General features: G+C 34.7%; 1 protein-coding gene across 1 annotated transcript in view; it reads left to right on the forward strand.

Annotated features, from left to right (window-relative positions):
• VTA1 (vesicle trafficking 1) overlaps positions 1–12,360 on the forward strand; it is a 28,463-nt gene extending 16,103 nt beyond the window's left edge. The window contains exons 6-8 of the mRNA XM_048936360.1: positions 3,748–3,924; positions 5,204–5,284; positions 11,267–12,360. Of these exons, the coding sequence (XP_048792317.1) occupies positions 3,748–3,924; positions 5,204–5,284; positions 11,267–11,412 (404 nt within the window). The 3' untranslated portion in view covers positions 11,413–12,360. The remainder of the gene's footprint in view (positions 1–3,747; positions 3,925–5,203; positions 5,285–11,266) is intronic.
• Positions 12,361–16,445: the final 4,085 nt, after the last annotated feature.

Below are 16,445 nucleotides of genomic sequence, written 5' to 3' on the forward strand. Positions count from 1 at the left end.
ATATCCAATTCAGCGAAGTCTTTCTATTTGTTAAGCTATACTTCATATAGTAAAGATAATTTTTTATCTTCTGGGCAGGTAAATGAAAATACCTCTTGCTGTTCATTTTTTGAATTTACCTCTATAGTGTAGTTGACCATAATGCTTTACACAACAAAGATTAAAAAAAAAGTTTTGCTAATTATTTTTTTATTAAAGATGCATATAAAACAAAGTGTCAGTTCTTACTTTGTGCATCATTAGAAGAAAAGAAACATTGTTTGAGTGTACAACTGGACCTTCCCCATTCCTTTCTGCTTGCTCATTCTCTTCCTTCCTTTGCTAGTGGAAAAAGTATGTTTAAACAGAGTGAAAGTAGGTCTCTATAGCTTGACAAATTACCATTTTTTTCCAAAGTGTTATTTTCTTTGTGATTCTTGAAAACTATACTGTAACTCTAGGAGATGTTTTTACAGTAACATAGGCATGCTTTGTATGGTTCTGCTGGATTTATGGATGTTTTGTCAGATTGCCACCATGGAAACTTTAAAATGACATGCATGAGTTATTAATGCATTTGGAATACAAGTTGTAGAGTACATATAAAGGTCACGTAGCAGTAGCCCCAGGTCATTGAAAAGGAGTTTATCCTAATGGGAAAATTGAAATTTTAATTTCTAATGGGACAGACTTCTTGAGTAGTCTCAGTATAGTTACAGTAAAATGTATTGTCCAATTTCATTGCAATATTGAGCCAATTTCATTGCAATATATAACATTTTACATTTATATTGCAGAGTTCCAGGAAACCTTTATGTCCCAACTAGTTGAAAGAAAAGTATGTGAGCTGTAAAAGGATTTTGTTTTTTTTTTTTTTCTCAACATGATAGGGAAAAAAAGAAACAGGGGAGACAGAGAAGTGGTGTTCCAAAAAGAACCTTACGTTCTACATCTTTTAGCAACTTCTCAAGCTGGAGAGGACATTACAGGACAATGAGGAAAATAAAATGTTTTCAAAATAAAATTAGTAGATGATGGCAAAAAATGTATGTTTATAAATCTCTGGACTCTTTACAAGTAAATTTTGTTAGTTTTCAATTTAGTGCTCTGGGATGTTGAATTTAAGTTACTTTTGGTGCTTCGTTACTCTGGACAAAGTCTGTACGCTATAAGGCATAATAATTTGAAATATAAATAAGACATTCCAATCAAGACAAAATGGGGAAAACATTTGCACTCAACATACAGTCTTCTCATATAAAGCATGTGTCTCTATGTACTGATCACAGAATCACAGAATCACAGAATCACCCGGGTTGGAAGGGACCCCAAGGATCATGTAGTTATCTTATCCTGTCAGCCTCTAAACCCCTTGTTTCAAAATACAGATGTCTCTGATTTTAATTACCAATCGGATCAATTATTGGATTTTGCTGTCTCTGTATTTTGCAATGTGGATAAAAAAAAAAATTATGTAACAATTAAAAAAACAGTCTATTAAGACAAATAGTCTGATAGTAATATTTTGCTGAGGTTAATTTTAAATCTCCAAATGTGTTTGTCCAAATTCAGTATGTGTTTGTATAGTAAAATAATAGAAACGTAATTCAGGTTAGATTTTGTTTTTAAAATAATGGAGAATTGAATGCTTTCACTGAAGATTTTCTGAGCATGTTAAACATCTATTATTTTTACAGCTTCTGGCACAGTTCATATCAAAGCATAAAAGTTAACTTTTTGAGGTTTGTTCCACTTCTGCATGCCTACCTTCTGCTTATTTCTGTGAATTAGGTTTTATCTCAAAATTGCTAGCAGTTTGAAGCAATGAAATTTACCAGAAATTTAATAGATTTAATCTGTATGGTTAACAACGAATACCTAGAGAATCTTTTATGCTTGTAGAATTATCTTTGGACATTATGTTTTAGAACCAGGGATATCAGCCTTATTCCAGAAAGTCTTAGCTTGAATAATTAATCAAACAGCAAAAAGATAGTATGAGTGTACCGTGGCTCTGGAGAAAATCTGAAGATCCCATGGATCCGTTATACTAGGATCCAAGCACAAAGTCTGATGAGGTTCCAAGACTCAAGAGACTTGACTGGAGCTGAAAATGAATGCAAAGCAATTGTGTCACTCTTCTACAGGCCAGTACTGCTTTTTGAGATGTTAATTCCCTAATTTTTTAGTATGCATTCTCTGGAAATGTGCATATTTCTCAATAATTGTATGGATATTCTTATAACAGAACTTATGAGCAATTGTTGAATTAAAAAATTCTTTTCCACCAGCCTGAAAACCTTTTATTTACCACTACTATTAAAACTGTTAAGGAATACTGCAAGGACATAAGTCAACATGGTCTTAATATTTAATCTTTGATTAATAATATTTTAAATATTTACTTTACAGAAAGAATACTTACTACACTGTGACATTTGGGCACTTTAAATACCTGATAAGCATTAATTTAAACAAAGCTACTTTTAATACTGTTCAACATTTAATAATTGCACAATGAGCAAACGTTTGAGCTTGATCTTCATGCATATGCCTGAATAAAAGTATATTGCCCTCTTGTGAATTTACCTCTTACAGGCATTTGTATTAAGGATAGCAAACACTTTCAACATTTTTATTTTTTTACTTTTCTAACATTGCCAGACTTCAACCAATTGAGTTCCTATCTTCCATGGCCAATATTGCCTATGGTTGTTCGTTTTTTTTTTCAGTTTTATTTTTCGTTTTATTAATTTCAGTCACTATTATTGTTTCTGAAAAGAGATCAGAGAGAATGAGATGGATAGTCTCTGTGAGGACTTGAAACTTGGAGAAAGAAGTTGGCAGGAGATTGGATGTTTTTTCTTTCCCATTTTCTCAGGGATGGGCTTTTCCTGTCTCTAAGAAAATCTGCCTGTGTTTGGCCCGAGTTCTGAGCTTTTATGAAATTGCAGTTTACACGTACTTAGGCTTGCTAGACTTTTACAGCAGAATTGTCCAAAGGTTCCATGTACATGGGGAATCCTAAGGCAGAGAGAACTTTCCTGAAGTTGTATTTCAGATCCAGTGTGGATAGGAAGCTGGCATTTACAAGTCTCTAGACTGGCCTGGATTAGGAAAAAGCTTCCAGACTCACAAACAGAGGATACACAAGTCCAGACATGGAGGGTGGGCCGGAAGAGACAACCAGGAAGGAGAAGAGGAAAAAAAAGTAGCATTGAAATTAGGCAATCCTTGATGAGGAAATTAGGAGGCAGTGAAAATTAACTAGAGTTGGGTACCATTGTGCTTTTGCAGGAGTAACTAAAAACTGTGAACTAGCTACTGAGGAACTTTGAAGATGATACTCAGAATGCTTTGGTGAAAAGGTCACAAGGTAGTTTAAGACATAGGCAAATGTGGGGCAAGGGATTGCAGATGTGGAAGAAGAAGTCCTGATAGAAAAATGGGACTGAAGAAACAGATGAGGGCCATAGGGGTCAGAAAAAAGAGTTTTAAGTCTAGGCAAGAAATTTGGGGTAATTTATTTTAGTTGTGATACTGTGTACAGTGAAAGCATGTTTTTTCCTGCTCCCTCATTCTCAAAAACAGATTTCCTTTTAACTTTGCCAAATCAAAAATAAGTGATTTTGTTTATTGAATGTTCTATATTGCATTGTGGTGGTTTCCATTTTTCTGCTAACTAGGAATGTTTATTAAAGGCATGTAAGTTTTCAAGTGTTTGGACAAAAGAGTTGGATTCATTTCTGTTTTATGTCATCTTGACAGATCTTGAAAGAGAAGAGGCAGGGTCATCTTCTCACCAGGGTGGAACAAATCAACCAACATCATCATCATCTACGTATGAAGCTAACAACACACCAACTAGTAATTTCACTGGCATACATGTTCCACCAGGTGCCCATGCACCAGCCAATACTCCAGCTGAAGTACCTCATAACACAGGTATATGACAATCACATGCAAAGAATTTATGCCTTTATTAAGAGGCAAACTCCATCATAGCCTTCTTTCCATCAGATATAAAATAAAATAATGTAGATATTTTATGTCAAAAGCAACCTCATACAGTAATACTGTAAAAATGCCGTAGGAAATATACTGATAGATGTATTGACACCTCCATCTTGTTTTCTATCAATTTTGGCCCGAAAACATGTTCTTTAAAAGCCAAAGTTGTTTCCAGTAGCTGCATTAAAAAGAAGAAAAAAAAAGATTTTATTTTTAGATACTTGTGAATGTACAATTTTTCCACCTCCCATTGCCATATAATAATAATAAGATTAGCAAGTGAGAAGCTCTTAGTTTCAATCTTGATGATCATTTGATTGTTGAGATGTATTTTTGTATTAAAAGAACAAGATGGATTTCTCACACATCTCCTCTCCTTATTTAAAGAATGTAATTTTAAGAATGTTTCACCCTATTAAAAGTTCAGGATGCTCTTTATTTCAGCTTTATCAAAGGGAAATCCTTCAGATAGTTGTTTATTGTGTTTTTTTTTTTGGGGGGGGGGGGGGGGGAGTAGGGAGGAGAAAGGGGGGAAATCTGGAGGCGTGTTGTTTTTTGTATTCTGTCTAAGTAAATGTTTTACTGTTTGTTTTTTGCCAGATCTGAAAACTATGGAATATGTTTCTTGTAGAAATACATATATTTTTTTTGCATTACTTATTTTTAACCTCACTGTGTTATTTCTTCTAGCACCAATGTTTCCCTTTCAAATCTAGCTTCTGTATTCTCACCAATTGTTTCCAAAGGAATTAGGGAGGACTTAGCTTGCTGCTAAGTACAAGATGGCAGACATGAGGCTTTAAAAATAGCTTCTCTGTAGTATTAAGAGGTGGCATATAAACTTCCAGTTAAAAGAGTTCAGTCATACTGTTCCTTAACAGATTTTTCTCAGTACACTAGGGAAAACCATATATTTTTGGACTAATATTTTCTTAATTTGTTTAACACTTGAAAGTTAAATTCCTGTGAAATACTGTACTGATAACATGAGTGAGAGCCTGTAAATTCTTCATGTTGTTTTATAAAACATTCCTGGTCAACAGTGTTTTAAGATTATTAGCTACAAACTGAGACTTTAGGAGCCATCTACTGCTTAAGTTAAAAATCATTGAATCATTAAGTTTACCTGTTCTCATTTTCATACTTTTTTGGTGTATTACTAAAGTCTACAAACAGAAATAACCCTGTTCCAATTGTCTGCATTAATTTACAGGAGTGACAACTAATACCATTCAACCTTCTCCTCAAAATATTCCTCTAGTAGATCCTTCCCTTTACAGTGCTCAGTCTGCAGGTAAGATGGTGGCATTTGTACTGTCTGTGCGTGAGTGTGCCTCTCCCTGCCTCCTCCAGCTTCCTAATAGTTTAATTTGCAACAATTAAAAGAATTTTGAGAAATAAAGTCACCGTTACCAGAATGCTAACAGTTCATAAATGTTAAAAAGAATGGACATCATCTAAATATTCTGATAGTGTTATCTGATTTTTTTTTTTTATTTTTTTTTTTACTTTTCAAGCCAATAAGCTGGCATTGTGTTAGCTTTCTGCATTGTTGTTTCTGAGATAAGGTTTGCTGTACTCAACAAAGTCTGTATTCCTGATAACCTTTCTAAATTCTATTTTTGGTAATTAGTACACATTCTCTTTCCTTACAATTACTTCTTCAGGGTTAATTTGTAAATTATTTGTTCATTTCAGTGAATAATCAAGAAAAACATTCCAGTGGTGTTTTTTATTGCAGTGTACTTGCTGTGTTCTGAACCAGCAGTGCATGTTGATTATAAGTAAACTTTATATTAAACAAAATAGTACAGTGAAGCATTATGATCTTGTTTTGATTTACCATTGAATCAAGGTTTTTGTCCTTTAAATGTTGTTTCTCTTTGATGTAGAGTCACTACTAACCTATATTGTGTGAATTTTACTTCTGTCTTTAAAAATGGCAGCTTCACTGAAAAAGCATTTTAATCAGTGGAATGCAACAGTAGGAATTCATTGTTTAACTTGACTTTAGTCATTTGTCATAAGAATGCTTAAGGATGTGAAGACCTAATGTAATAAGGAGCTATTTTTGTCAAAGATGTCTTAAGAAGAAAAATGACAATAATTATCTTTGAAATATTCAGATTTGCTTTTAGCGTTCTCTTGAATAATGAAAGGTACATCTTATTGTTTCTGTCTGGCATATTAATGTCTCTTGTTACAGTTAGCTCACTTTATTGAAAACCTCTAACCGGTCACTGAACCATTTAATCTTGGTGATGGCTTTGCAATTCTGGGGGTTGTGGTGGGAGTTTTGGTCGCTACTTAATGAAAACAGCTAAAGGCTTTATTTAATATTTACCATAAGAACTGCTACTTAAAAGGCAAGTTTGGCGGCAGAGCTTTCATACATAATCAACTGATCATGATAATCTAGACAGTTATTCTAAAAAGTTTTTTTGATAACCACTATGAAAATGCTGGTCATAGTTGTTTATTGGTTTGAATATTTAATTCTAAATGACAAAATTGTCAATTTTAAATTAAATTTTAAATCATTGTTAAGTATTAGAAGTTACATTATTTGGTGTCTGGACAGTGTATCAGTACATTGTTCCCTCTAGCCTGTAATAACTTGATTCAATAAACTTAAATAGAAATGAAAATGAATTGAGTGAATTAAGATACTCTGTGCTTCTGATAATTTATAATAACTGCTCAGCTGTAATTAGGATATTGATACCCTTGCTAAGCATAGTGATGAATCTGTAAATTGATCTAGTATAGTATTTGCATGCCTTCATTCCTCCTCTGTACATCTCTTGTTGTATCACTACAAGTTTGGGTCTTGTAACAGCACATGATGTTAGATACTTAAGAGAATGTTTTGGAAATGCATACCCTGGGAAGTGATAAGGCTCATGCAAATCCATGGTTGTGAAAGCTTAGAAAATAATGTCTCAGATATGCAAGAGCTTGAGAAGGTATATAGATTTTATATAGTAACAATTTTGTTTGCATGCATAGAATTAAGCATTTTGAGAGCAATGGAAGGCATGGTTCCTTGCTTGTCTCCATCCTGCCACACATGCCTGATGTTCCCAAAACATCCTCACTTCAAATAGTAAGAACAACATTGTCATTCTCCACCTATTGCTAAGGATTCCCTTTTATACCCAAAATACTGTGCTCTATTATAGTCTGTTCCTTCACCTGTATGTAGATTAGGAAATGCCAGTATTTCACAACAGACTTGCTAAACTGGAGAACCCTTTCCAGTTGCTGAATTGCAAGATATATTATAGCTGTCTTGGCTGTATATTGAGGCTATACCTTGATAAGCACTGTTCCTATGGAACTGAAGTTGCCTTAGGGAGAGAAAGGGAGATAACTGTTTCTCTCCAGCTGATCTGTACAGCTAGTAAAATACAACAATTTGCTCCACAATTTAGACAAAATATCTGTATAAATATCTGTATAAATTAAACATGCCTGAAAATATTTGACATTGAGAGCAGATGGCACAGAACAACTCACATCCATACTATTAAACTTTTAAACCTTCTAAACAAGGTAGTTAATCAAGGCTGCCAATATTGAATGGTCTTTAGCATGCTCTAACCATGAATCTTGCCCAGGAACTGTTTGGGAAAGTGGTAGTTGTCATAGGCCAAAACCAAACCGCAATCTGTTCCAGCAGTTCAACAGTGCAGAGTCAAGTTCAAGTTCTGAGACACATTCCCTGGCACTGTTTAATGTACTAGTATAGACATAGCCAAACAGGATATTCCACATACTCCTGGAAGACTCTGTGGTAGGAGGATCAAATGTATATTTTTAAAATAAATTACATATTTTCTTTCTAACCCATAACATGGGAGAAGCAATCTGATTAATGCTTATGTGGAAAAGACTGGAATATTTATCAAAAGAAAATTTAGTTAGAGTATTCCTTTGATTTTAGTTAGCGCAAATCCTGCAATAAAAGCCCTGTCCTGTGAGAGCAGATTTTAGAGTTTTATACTGGCTTTTGAAAATATGCTTAATTGAATAAGCTTTGATAGCACACTATGTCTGCTTACAAAATGCAGGGCTATTCAGAACTTTGTATTATATGCTCATGAAATTCGCTGGTCTAATTCATTTTAAAAATTTGTTAACTCTAGATTTTGCTAACACTAAATTCATTCATAATTGTGCTGCAGAGTTTTTATAAGATGTTCTTACATTAGTGTATGCTTCCTTCCACAGGTGGCATAGTATAGAGAAACCATTTGTCCATTCTGGTTGCATTTATAATAATGTTTGCTTTTCCATGCACAGAGTAGAAGTAATAAACACATTTTATGTATTTTCATGATCTTAAGAAAAATTCTTCGGGGAATTATCTTGAATGTCTTACCTGCTTTAATAGGAAAAAAAAAGAGCATCAGATTTTGATTAATATTAATTATATTTGGCATCTCTGTATTTATATTACAAGTTACACTGATTTTATTAAAATATTCTTTAACCAGCTGCCTTGTATTTGGACAATTTCATGAAAAGGAAAATATGAATAGGAAAGGATATCAGGGAGATGCAGATACATCATATAAAATACATTAATATGAAGGTGCTTTCTTTCTCAACACAATTTTCAGCATATCTAGTAAAATTGACTTTTTGTTTTTACTTTGAGTTTCTCTTAAACTAAAACATAATGGCTTTTAACATTAGTTACGGATTCCATTTGTCAGTTCGGAATTAAGTGTGATTACTAATGATTTCAGATGTGAGTTTCAGGATGAGTGCAATATACTTTTTCCCATCTCACAGGTTGGTTGAGGTTGGAAGGGAATTCTAGGTCCATCTGGTCCCACCTCCCTGCTCAAGCAGTGCCACCTACAGCATGTTGCTTGGGACCATATCTAGGTGGCTTTTAAAGATCCCCAAGTAGGGAGACTTCACAATCTTTCTGGACAACCTGTGGCAATCATGGCCACTCTCACAGCAAAAACGTGTTCCCTAATATGCACATTGGAACTCTTTGTTTTTTAGTTTGTGCCTGTCGTCTCTGCTCTAGTCACTGAACACCACCTGAAGAGCCTATGGACTCCATCTTCCTTACTGATGCTCTTCATTTATTTATCTGTACTGATAAGATCCCTCTGACCCTTTTCTTCTTTGGGTTGAAGAGTCCCATCCCTCTCAGCTTTTCCTCATATGAAAGATGCTCCAGTCTCATTATCAGCTTCATGACCCTTCATTGTATTCTCCATTAGCTCTATGTCTCACTTTGTGCTGGGGAATCCAGAATTGGGCACGGATGTAGCCTCCCCAGTATTAAGTAGATGGAAATAATTATTTCCTTTGATCAGCTGACAATGCTCCTCCTAGTGCAGATAAAGATACCATTAGCCAACCTTCTCTGCAAGATCATGTTTTTGGCATGTGTTCTCATGGCCACTGAGACCCCCAGGGTGTTGTTCCTTTTCTGCAAAGCTATTAAACAATGTATGAATGTATGAACCAAAGTTATTTACTTTTGAGGTGATACTTTCAATTTTAGTACAGATATTGTAGTTAAATTTTGCATTATTTTGAAAATTTTAGAAAGCAGCTGTTTTTCTATTCTGCCTGTCCATTGTGAGGTGCTGACTTCAATAGGAGCTGAGGCCACTGAACACGTCAAAAGATCAACACTGTGTAAACTTCGGTTTATAAATTGAAGTTGATTTTTTTCCCTCAAGTTATGTCATAATAGCATTTGAACTAGATTTCATAATAAATAAATCGTTATGCCAGCAAAACATTAGTAGAGCTCATACTGCAAAAATAAGATTAGACTGGTGAATTTAGGCTTCCTTCCAATAAATTAGTTGAATAGTGGACTGATGCCTTGGCCTGGTTTTAAAGAATGATTTTTTAGTTTCTTTTGGCATCACAGCATAAAGCTACTTTGAGAGGAACTTGGTCTTTCAGATTTCTTAAAGATGTTCAGTAATGTGGTCACAGATTGACCCCAGCTGCTTTTAGTTCTGTGACTTTATTTAAGTTAGAAATAACTGAAGTGTGTGCTGCTCATATTTATGCCCTCCCTCACGCGTATTTACCCTTGTTTGTGTATTTTAAGAGATTTTAATGTGGTTTCACTTATTTGGCAGTAAACTAATATACATTGCAGTGCAAACGAGCCCACCAAGTTGTCATGTGCCTCAGTGCTCAGTAGTTATTTTGTGGTCAGATTTATTTATTGAAGGGAAAATAAATGATTTTCTAGTGTGCATTATAAATAAATAAATAAATAAATAAGATAAAATTAATCTTGAAAGCACTTACCGTCCTGCTTTTTACTGGGGTATGGTTGTTTTAAAAAGCAGCAAACCAGTCTAGTTTTTAATATTCCCGGGTTTTCCCTTTTATTTGTTCAAAAGCTGTCTTTAAATAGTAAGATTGGGAAAGGAGAAAGCAAATAGAAAAGATATTTCCTGATAAGAACTCAGATACTTCAGTAAGTGTTCTCACAGTATTTCTGACAAGAGTTTTATCTTGAAAGAAAAAATCTGGCTATGATTGTACTTTATAAAATGCACTGAAGTATATTCATGTCCTTGCTTAAGGTGAAAAAGCTACACTTAGAGAACTAGGCCTTTCTTTAACCAATTTTATACCCAAGTCCCTACTACTGTTTTTAGAACACTGAATACATGTGTTGTGATTATGTCAAGGAAATATTCTAATGACACTTAATTGTTTTATACTTCGTTATGAGAATTTTTTTTTCCAGTATTAAAAAAAAAATTGGGAAATGTAGTGGGATCAATGCTGTTTCTGGTTAACTTACCTAAAATTGTAACATGAACATTACTTGGATAAAGCAAAAATATAATATGTGCAAAAACATCTCAGTGAGAATGTTTCCACAAATTGAAAATCTATTCCAGTGTACAGGGAACAGTTTCTAACTAAGGTTGTGGTATTTCTGAAGGAGGGCGCAAACTAATTATATTGTAGCACAAAAAACACTTTCCTTGTTTCTTGCAGGCGTTTATGTGATTACAGATATCTTATTGTTAAAATGTTCTTTTTTTGCTACTTTAGCTAAAGAGCGGATCTTTCTCAAAGGTATTGACTTACTTCTGAAAGGCACTGGATTATATAAAAGAACAATGTTTTGAAAGGGTCTCTGATTTCTTAAAATACCAGCAGCAAAGAAGTGATGTTCGTAATATTACAAGTATCATCTTGCTTTTTTTTAATATTGCTGCAAATGTAAGTAAAACATAATAATGTTGTAATTATATTTTTGCAGGGGAAGTCCGTTTGACTCCAGAGGACTTTGCCAGAGCTCAAAAATACTGCAAATTTGCTGGCAGTGCTTTGCAATATGAAGATGTGAGCACTGCTGTACAGAATCTACAGAAGGCTCTCAAGTTACTGATTACGGGCAAAGAATAAAGCCTTTAATCCAACAGATTCATGTCATTGCCTGAAGAACTAACAGCTTATTACTGTACCCGTTAGGGGAGTGGAAATATACAGAAGCTCTCCATCTAATCACCTATGGTAATGAAATCACTCTTTCAGTGTCAGTTGGACTCTTCATTTTAAAAACAGTGGAGCTAGGAGCATATGAATGCAGTTGTTTGATGTAAGCAAAATACTAAAGAATGTACTGTGAACACTGATTAAGAGGTAGAGTTCATATTTCAATATTTAGATTATCAGTCTGGGAAATATCAAATCTGCAAAAAGGTTGAACATTACAACGTTCTGTTGAAATTCTGGCTCTGCTTTCATTTTTTTCAAACAATTATCTAAGAAGTTTAAATAGCTTTAAAATGGTAACAAAATTCACAACTTCCTCCAGAAAAGAAAGCATGTAAGAAGACTGGCACATAAACAGTGGGAAGGACTTTTTTCCATACCTAAATTATTGGAGTATCATCTGAGACATAAAGTTAAACAGGACTTGAGGTTATTTGTATATTATTTTAATACATGCATTGAAAACATTTCTTGATACATCAAGGAGAGTAATTTTGATTGCATTCCAACCCAACCACCACCGAGTGGACTGCTGCATGCAGTCTTGATCATTGATTCTTTGCATGAACACTGGGAATTTTGTTTATGTATGGTTAACAAAGAGAAAGTACTAATATTTAGTGGAGATGATCCTGAAACCAGGGACAGAGATGCTAAACTGCGTGAACTTTTAGGGAGATTCACTTCATAGATGTTTCGTCTCTTTAATAAACTGAATCGAAGGATGGTTCAACCATTTGGTTCATCTTTGGTATTAGTGATCTAGAAGTTTGTATTCCCAGCTAACATTCTTTCTGTCTGCTATGTTGTAGAGGCTATTTGGACTTGGGAACTAATTAAAATATCTTGGAAATAGAATTTTGAGTCTTCTTTTAAGTGTGCTCCTGCTATTTTAGGGCTCTTGGTTGTTAAGAATTCATCCTTGCAGTTTGAAAGAAGGACTTAGTAGTCTTTTAACTGGCATGACATAGGAATTGAGTACACCACAAAGTATGTCTGATTTATGCAATATCTTTTAACGTCGGATTGTCTGATATGTCTGTCTTTCCAAGCTCTTGGATCAAATGCACATCATTTGTAACTGCACTGTTTTTGCAGCATCTTAAATGCATCTGAAACTCAAAGCAGAAAGTTGAGGAAAATAAAATCAAGCATAAGCGTGCGCTGAAACCTAGCTGATGGTATCATTTTATGACAGCAGATTGAGTCTGTTTGTCAGCAAGTTTGAGAAGGGTAGTGCAACATCTGTTGATGTAGCTTTAAGCTAGATATAATAGAACACCTCTGGAACTGCTTGTGTTTTGCTTTCTGCTGCGGGCATGGCTTTGTTGGTATGGTGTGCTAATCTGGATAGTGATTTGGATTAGATTTTGATTGGCTTGGGATGTTTAGAATAAATCTGTCTGAAACTTTTTTTGACAATTATGTTGTATAGACTGTATGGGAACTGCTGAGTCATGGCCTGAACCTCTGATTAATCACCTGAGGTGAGCCTTGAGTCAGCCAGAGGAGCACAGGTGAAGGCAATTCACCTGTGCTGCCGGAAGGGGTGGAGCCTGGCTCCACCCCTCCTGGACCTATTTAAGAGCTGGCTACCAGAGGGGAAGGATCTCTTCTGGAGATCCCCTCTTTTGGTATCTTCTAGTGAGCTCAACCCAAGGGTAAGCTCTTCCACTTATTCTCTTTTGTGATCCTTGTTTGCTTTGCCTTACTCTTTTGATTATATTGCGATTATAACATCTTGATATCTATTGATTATACACAATTATATTGTGATTATAACATCTTGGTTATACAATAGACCTAGTCAATAAGCCTATGTTTTGTATAGTGTTTCATGCAAGATAGCTCCTTCAGTATCAATCTGAATTTCTATAAATTCTTCCATGTGAATTCTTCTGTTACGACGTGATTGGAAAAGTTACTTTTTAGTTGAATGAAGGAAGCGGAACATTGCGCATATATTCCATTGCTATTAAAAAGAAATATCAAAAGTAGCTTTCATTTGTGCATCCTATCACTGTTTACAAATACTGGATTCAGTCCCTAGGCCCTGAGGAATGAAGGTCATTTTTCCTGTATCTTTTTATAAAATAGTTAAAAGAACTTTTAGACTTTCGTACTAAGCCAGCTTTGATGCAATAGTGTATTAAGGCTTTTCATTGAAAATTAATTTTTTCATAGTGACTGATATGAAGGTGGCTAATAACTAAATTGAAGCATTTATTAAAGTGTGTAAAAGGACTATTTTGGTCATGTTTATGTTGAAACTCTACGAAACTGGAGAATCATCAGAGGAAAAAAGTAAGCCATGAAAAAGCCATAAGTGATCATTTACAAATGTATAACCTTCAGCCTATAAAAACAAAGTATTTCTCTGACTGGAATGGAGATAAAAATGCTTATACAAAAGTTAAAGAGTATCTGGCTAGAGAAAATATAAGATCACTATTTCTGAACATAAAATAGTAAGTTAGAAGATTGATCATGTAAAATTTGCATGAACACAGTAAGATCAAACACACCCTAAATGCTCACTTTCATACCACAATACTTAAATCAGTATTTTAAATTATATTTTACATAAAACTATGTTGTCCTGTCCATTTATTTTTTTAATGTAGAAGTTTTATTACAGCTCACCAAAATTTTCTTTGAAGCTACAGATTGAGGGTGCTTATGTTTGATGCAACACATTGAGTATTTACCATCTTAACTGATGCCTATAGTAAATTATAGCATAGCATTTCTATTCCACTAAGTACCGCCTCTGGGTTAGTTTTAAATGTGGCAGGCAAGATAGCCTGAAACTTCAAGCCCATGTTGTAGAATTGTTCAAAAATTGTAGATATTTAAAAGTGGCAGGAGAATGTAGGTGGACTGCCTGCAATTATTCCAAATTGAAATAAGTGTTAGGCTGTGGAATTTATGGCCCCATTGTTAATTATCTTGTGAGCTTGCCTAAGTGTTGACTGTTTTACAGCTACTCTGAACGGTAGAGTATCGACCCATAGTTTCTCTTCAGCCAGTTCCCAATGCATGCATTGGTATCTAAAGGAGAATGCTGTTTCTGCTGCTCTACTGCCCTCTCTCCTTCAGTGATGACTAAAACCTACATGTGCTGGCCTTTCCCACTTGGATTGTGAGCTCTGAATGGTAATCTTGTTTATAGAAGGAAGAAAAAAGCTTTGTCTGATGTTCCACTTTTCCTTTTTTAAAAAATAGAATTTTAGTAAATCTGTTCAGTGTTACTTAAACAGCTTTTGTGGTTCTTTGTGCACGTATATTTCTGCAGGAAAAGTCCCCATTCTGTATTGCAAGATTCGTGTCTTGCAAAGCAGGTTACTCTTTGTGAAATGGTGGAGATTTTTTTTCAAATTTTATAATTTTATGATACTGGAGGTATACTTTTCAAATGGTTGAAGTCATTTCAGGTGAAATTTTTAATAGCTATCCATTGAAAGTGAAGTTTCTGAAGCACAGACATGAGAATTGGAGAAGACATGAGTTTGCTTAATAAATTTCATTGTCAACAAGAAAAGAATCCTGTGTTTCCAGTGGAGCTCTTTTTGGTTTGTGAGAGTACTGTTGTAGTCTGGTAACAATGATGGTTCTGAATATAATGTTTTAAATGACCTCAGAATGGGAACTGTGTTAAATAGGAGCATTGAGAACAAACTTGAAAGAGGGTGGAGGCATATGCTGATGGGGGGCAGATGAAGAGGGAGGGGGAGTCACTGCAAAATGGGATAGGGCACAGAAATGATTCACAGAAAAGAATCAAAGAGATTATTAGAATGCCACATGGAATGGGAACATTAGAAGTGACTGCTATAAAGTTTCTTTACAACCTTAGAAGAGATGGGATAGAAGCTGGAAAAGGCAGAAGTTTACAAGAAGACAGAAGAGTAGAAGAGACAGAAGTGTGGAAGTGACAGAAGAGAAGTGTAGAAAAAACATTTTTTTTTATTGTTATCATTTTTTGTACAGTAGCATGGAGGAGAATGTAAGATTGGAAAGACCAAGGATAGTTGTAAAATAAAAAAAATAAACTCAGCGTGATGAAAATGGAGAGGAGTAGATCTTTCATCCTCGCGACCTATGCACTCATTTAAAATAAGTCATATTTATTATATTATTAAAATAGAGTTGGGTGGCCCCTGTCAAAAATGATGTATCAACAATAGAGACCTGAAGAGATCCGTGTTAGTTCTTCAAATGTTGTTCACGATTTTGGGCTTTCTCTTTTTTTTTTTCTCCCCATTATCCACCTCTGTTTTTATTCTGTGGTTTCCCTTAGAGGGGAGATTGTTGTGCTTTGATGCTGTGCTAAGTATCAGTGATAGCCCACATGTTTAGACTTACTCATGTAATTTGGGAGGGTTAACAAATCTGAGTTTTCAACTGATGTGGGCTATAGAGTAAATACAGGGATTGTACTTTCTTCTTGAGCATCAGAAGATATTTGGGAGCAGTATTTGTGGAAGGATGTGTGATAATCAACTTTTCTCAGAGCCATATCTTCAGTCAGATCTCAACAAATGGATCTCTTGGAGTTTGGAGACCTCCGTCTAACAGGTAGTGAAATTGCCAACTTTCCTTGCTCAGTTAACCCATCTGTACAATAGATGTTGTATTTTCGTCTTGAATAGATGCATTAGGTGAAATTGTCTCAGTCTAGAAAGTAAATTTCTTTAAAATGCTGTGTTTGATTCTGATCATTGTTGATGGAATCTGATAACTAATAAGGAATGCAAGGTAGAGATACTGAGATGATAAAGGAAATGAAAATTGTTGTATAGTGAAAATAGATTGAGTCTAGTTATGGAATGGTTTTCTTAAGGCATTAGGGACAAAGTATTAATTTAAGACATCCTGTTAAATGTATAAATTGAGATCTCATAACAAGATTGAAGTGAAACTGGAGTTGAAATTTCAATTTG

Source organism: Lagopus muta, chromosome 2 (genome assembly GCF_023343835.1).
Source record: "Lagopus muta isolate bLagMut1 chromosome 2, bLagMut1 primary, whole genome shotgun sequence".
Taxonomy (NCBI): Eukaryota; Metazoa; Chordata; class Aves; order Galliformes; family Phasianidae; genus Lagopus; species Lagopus muta.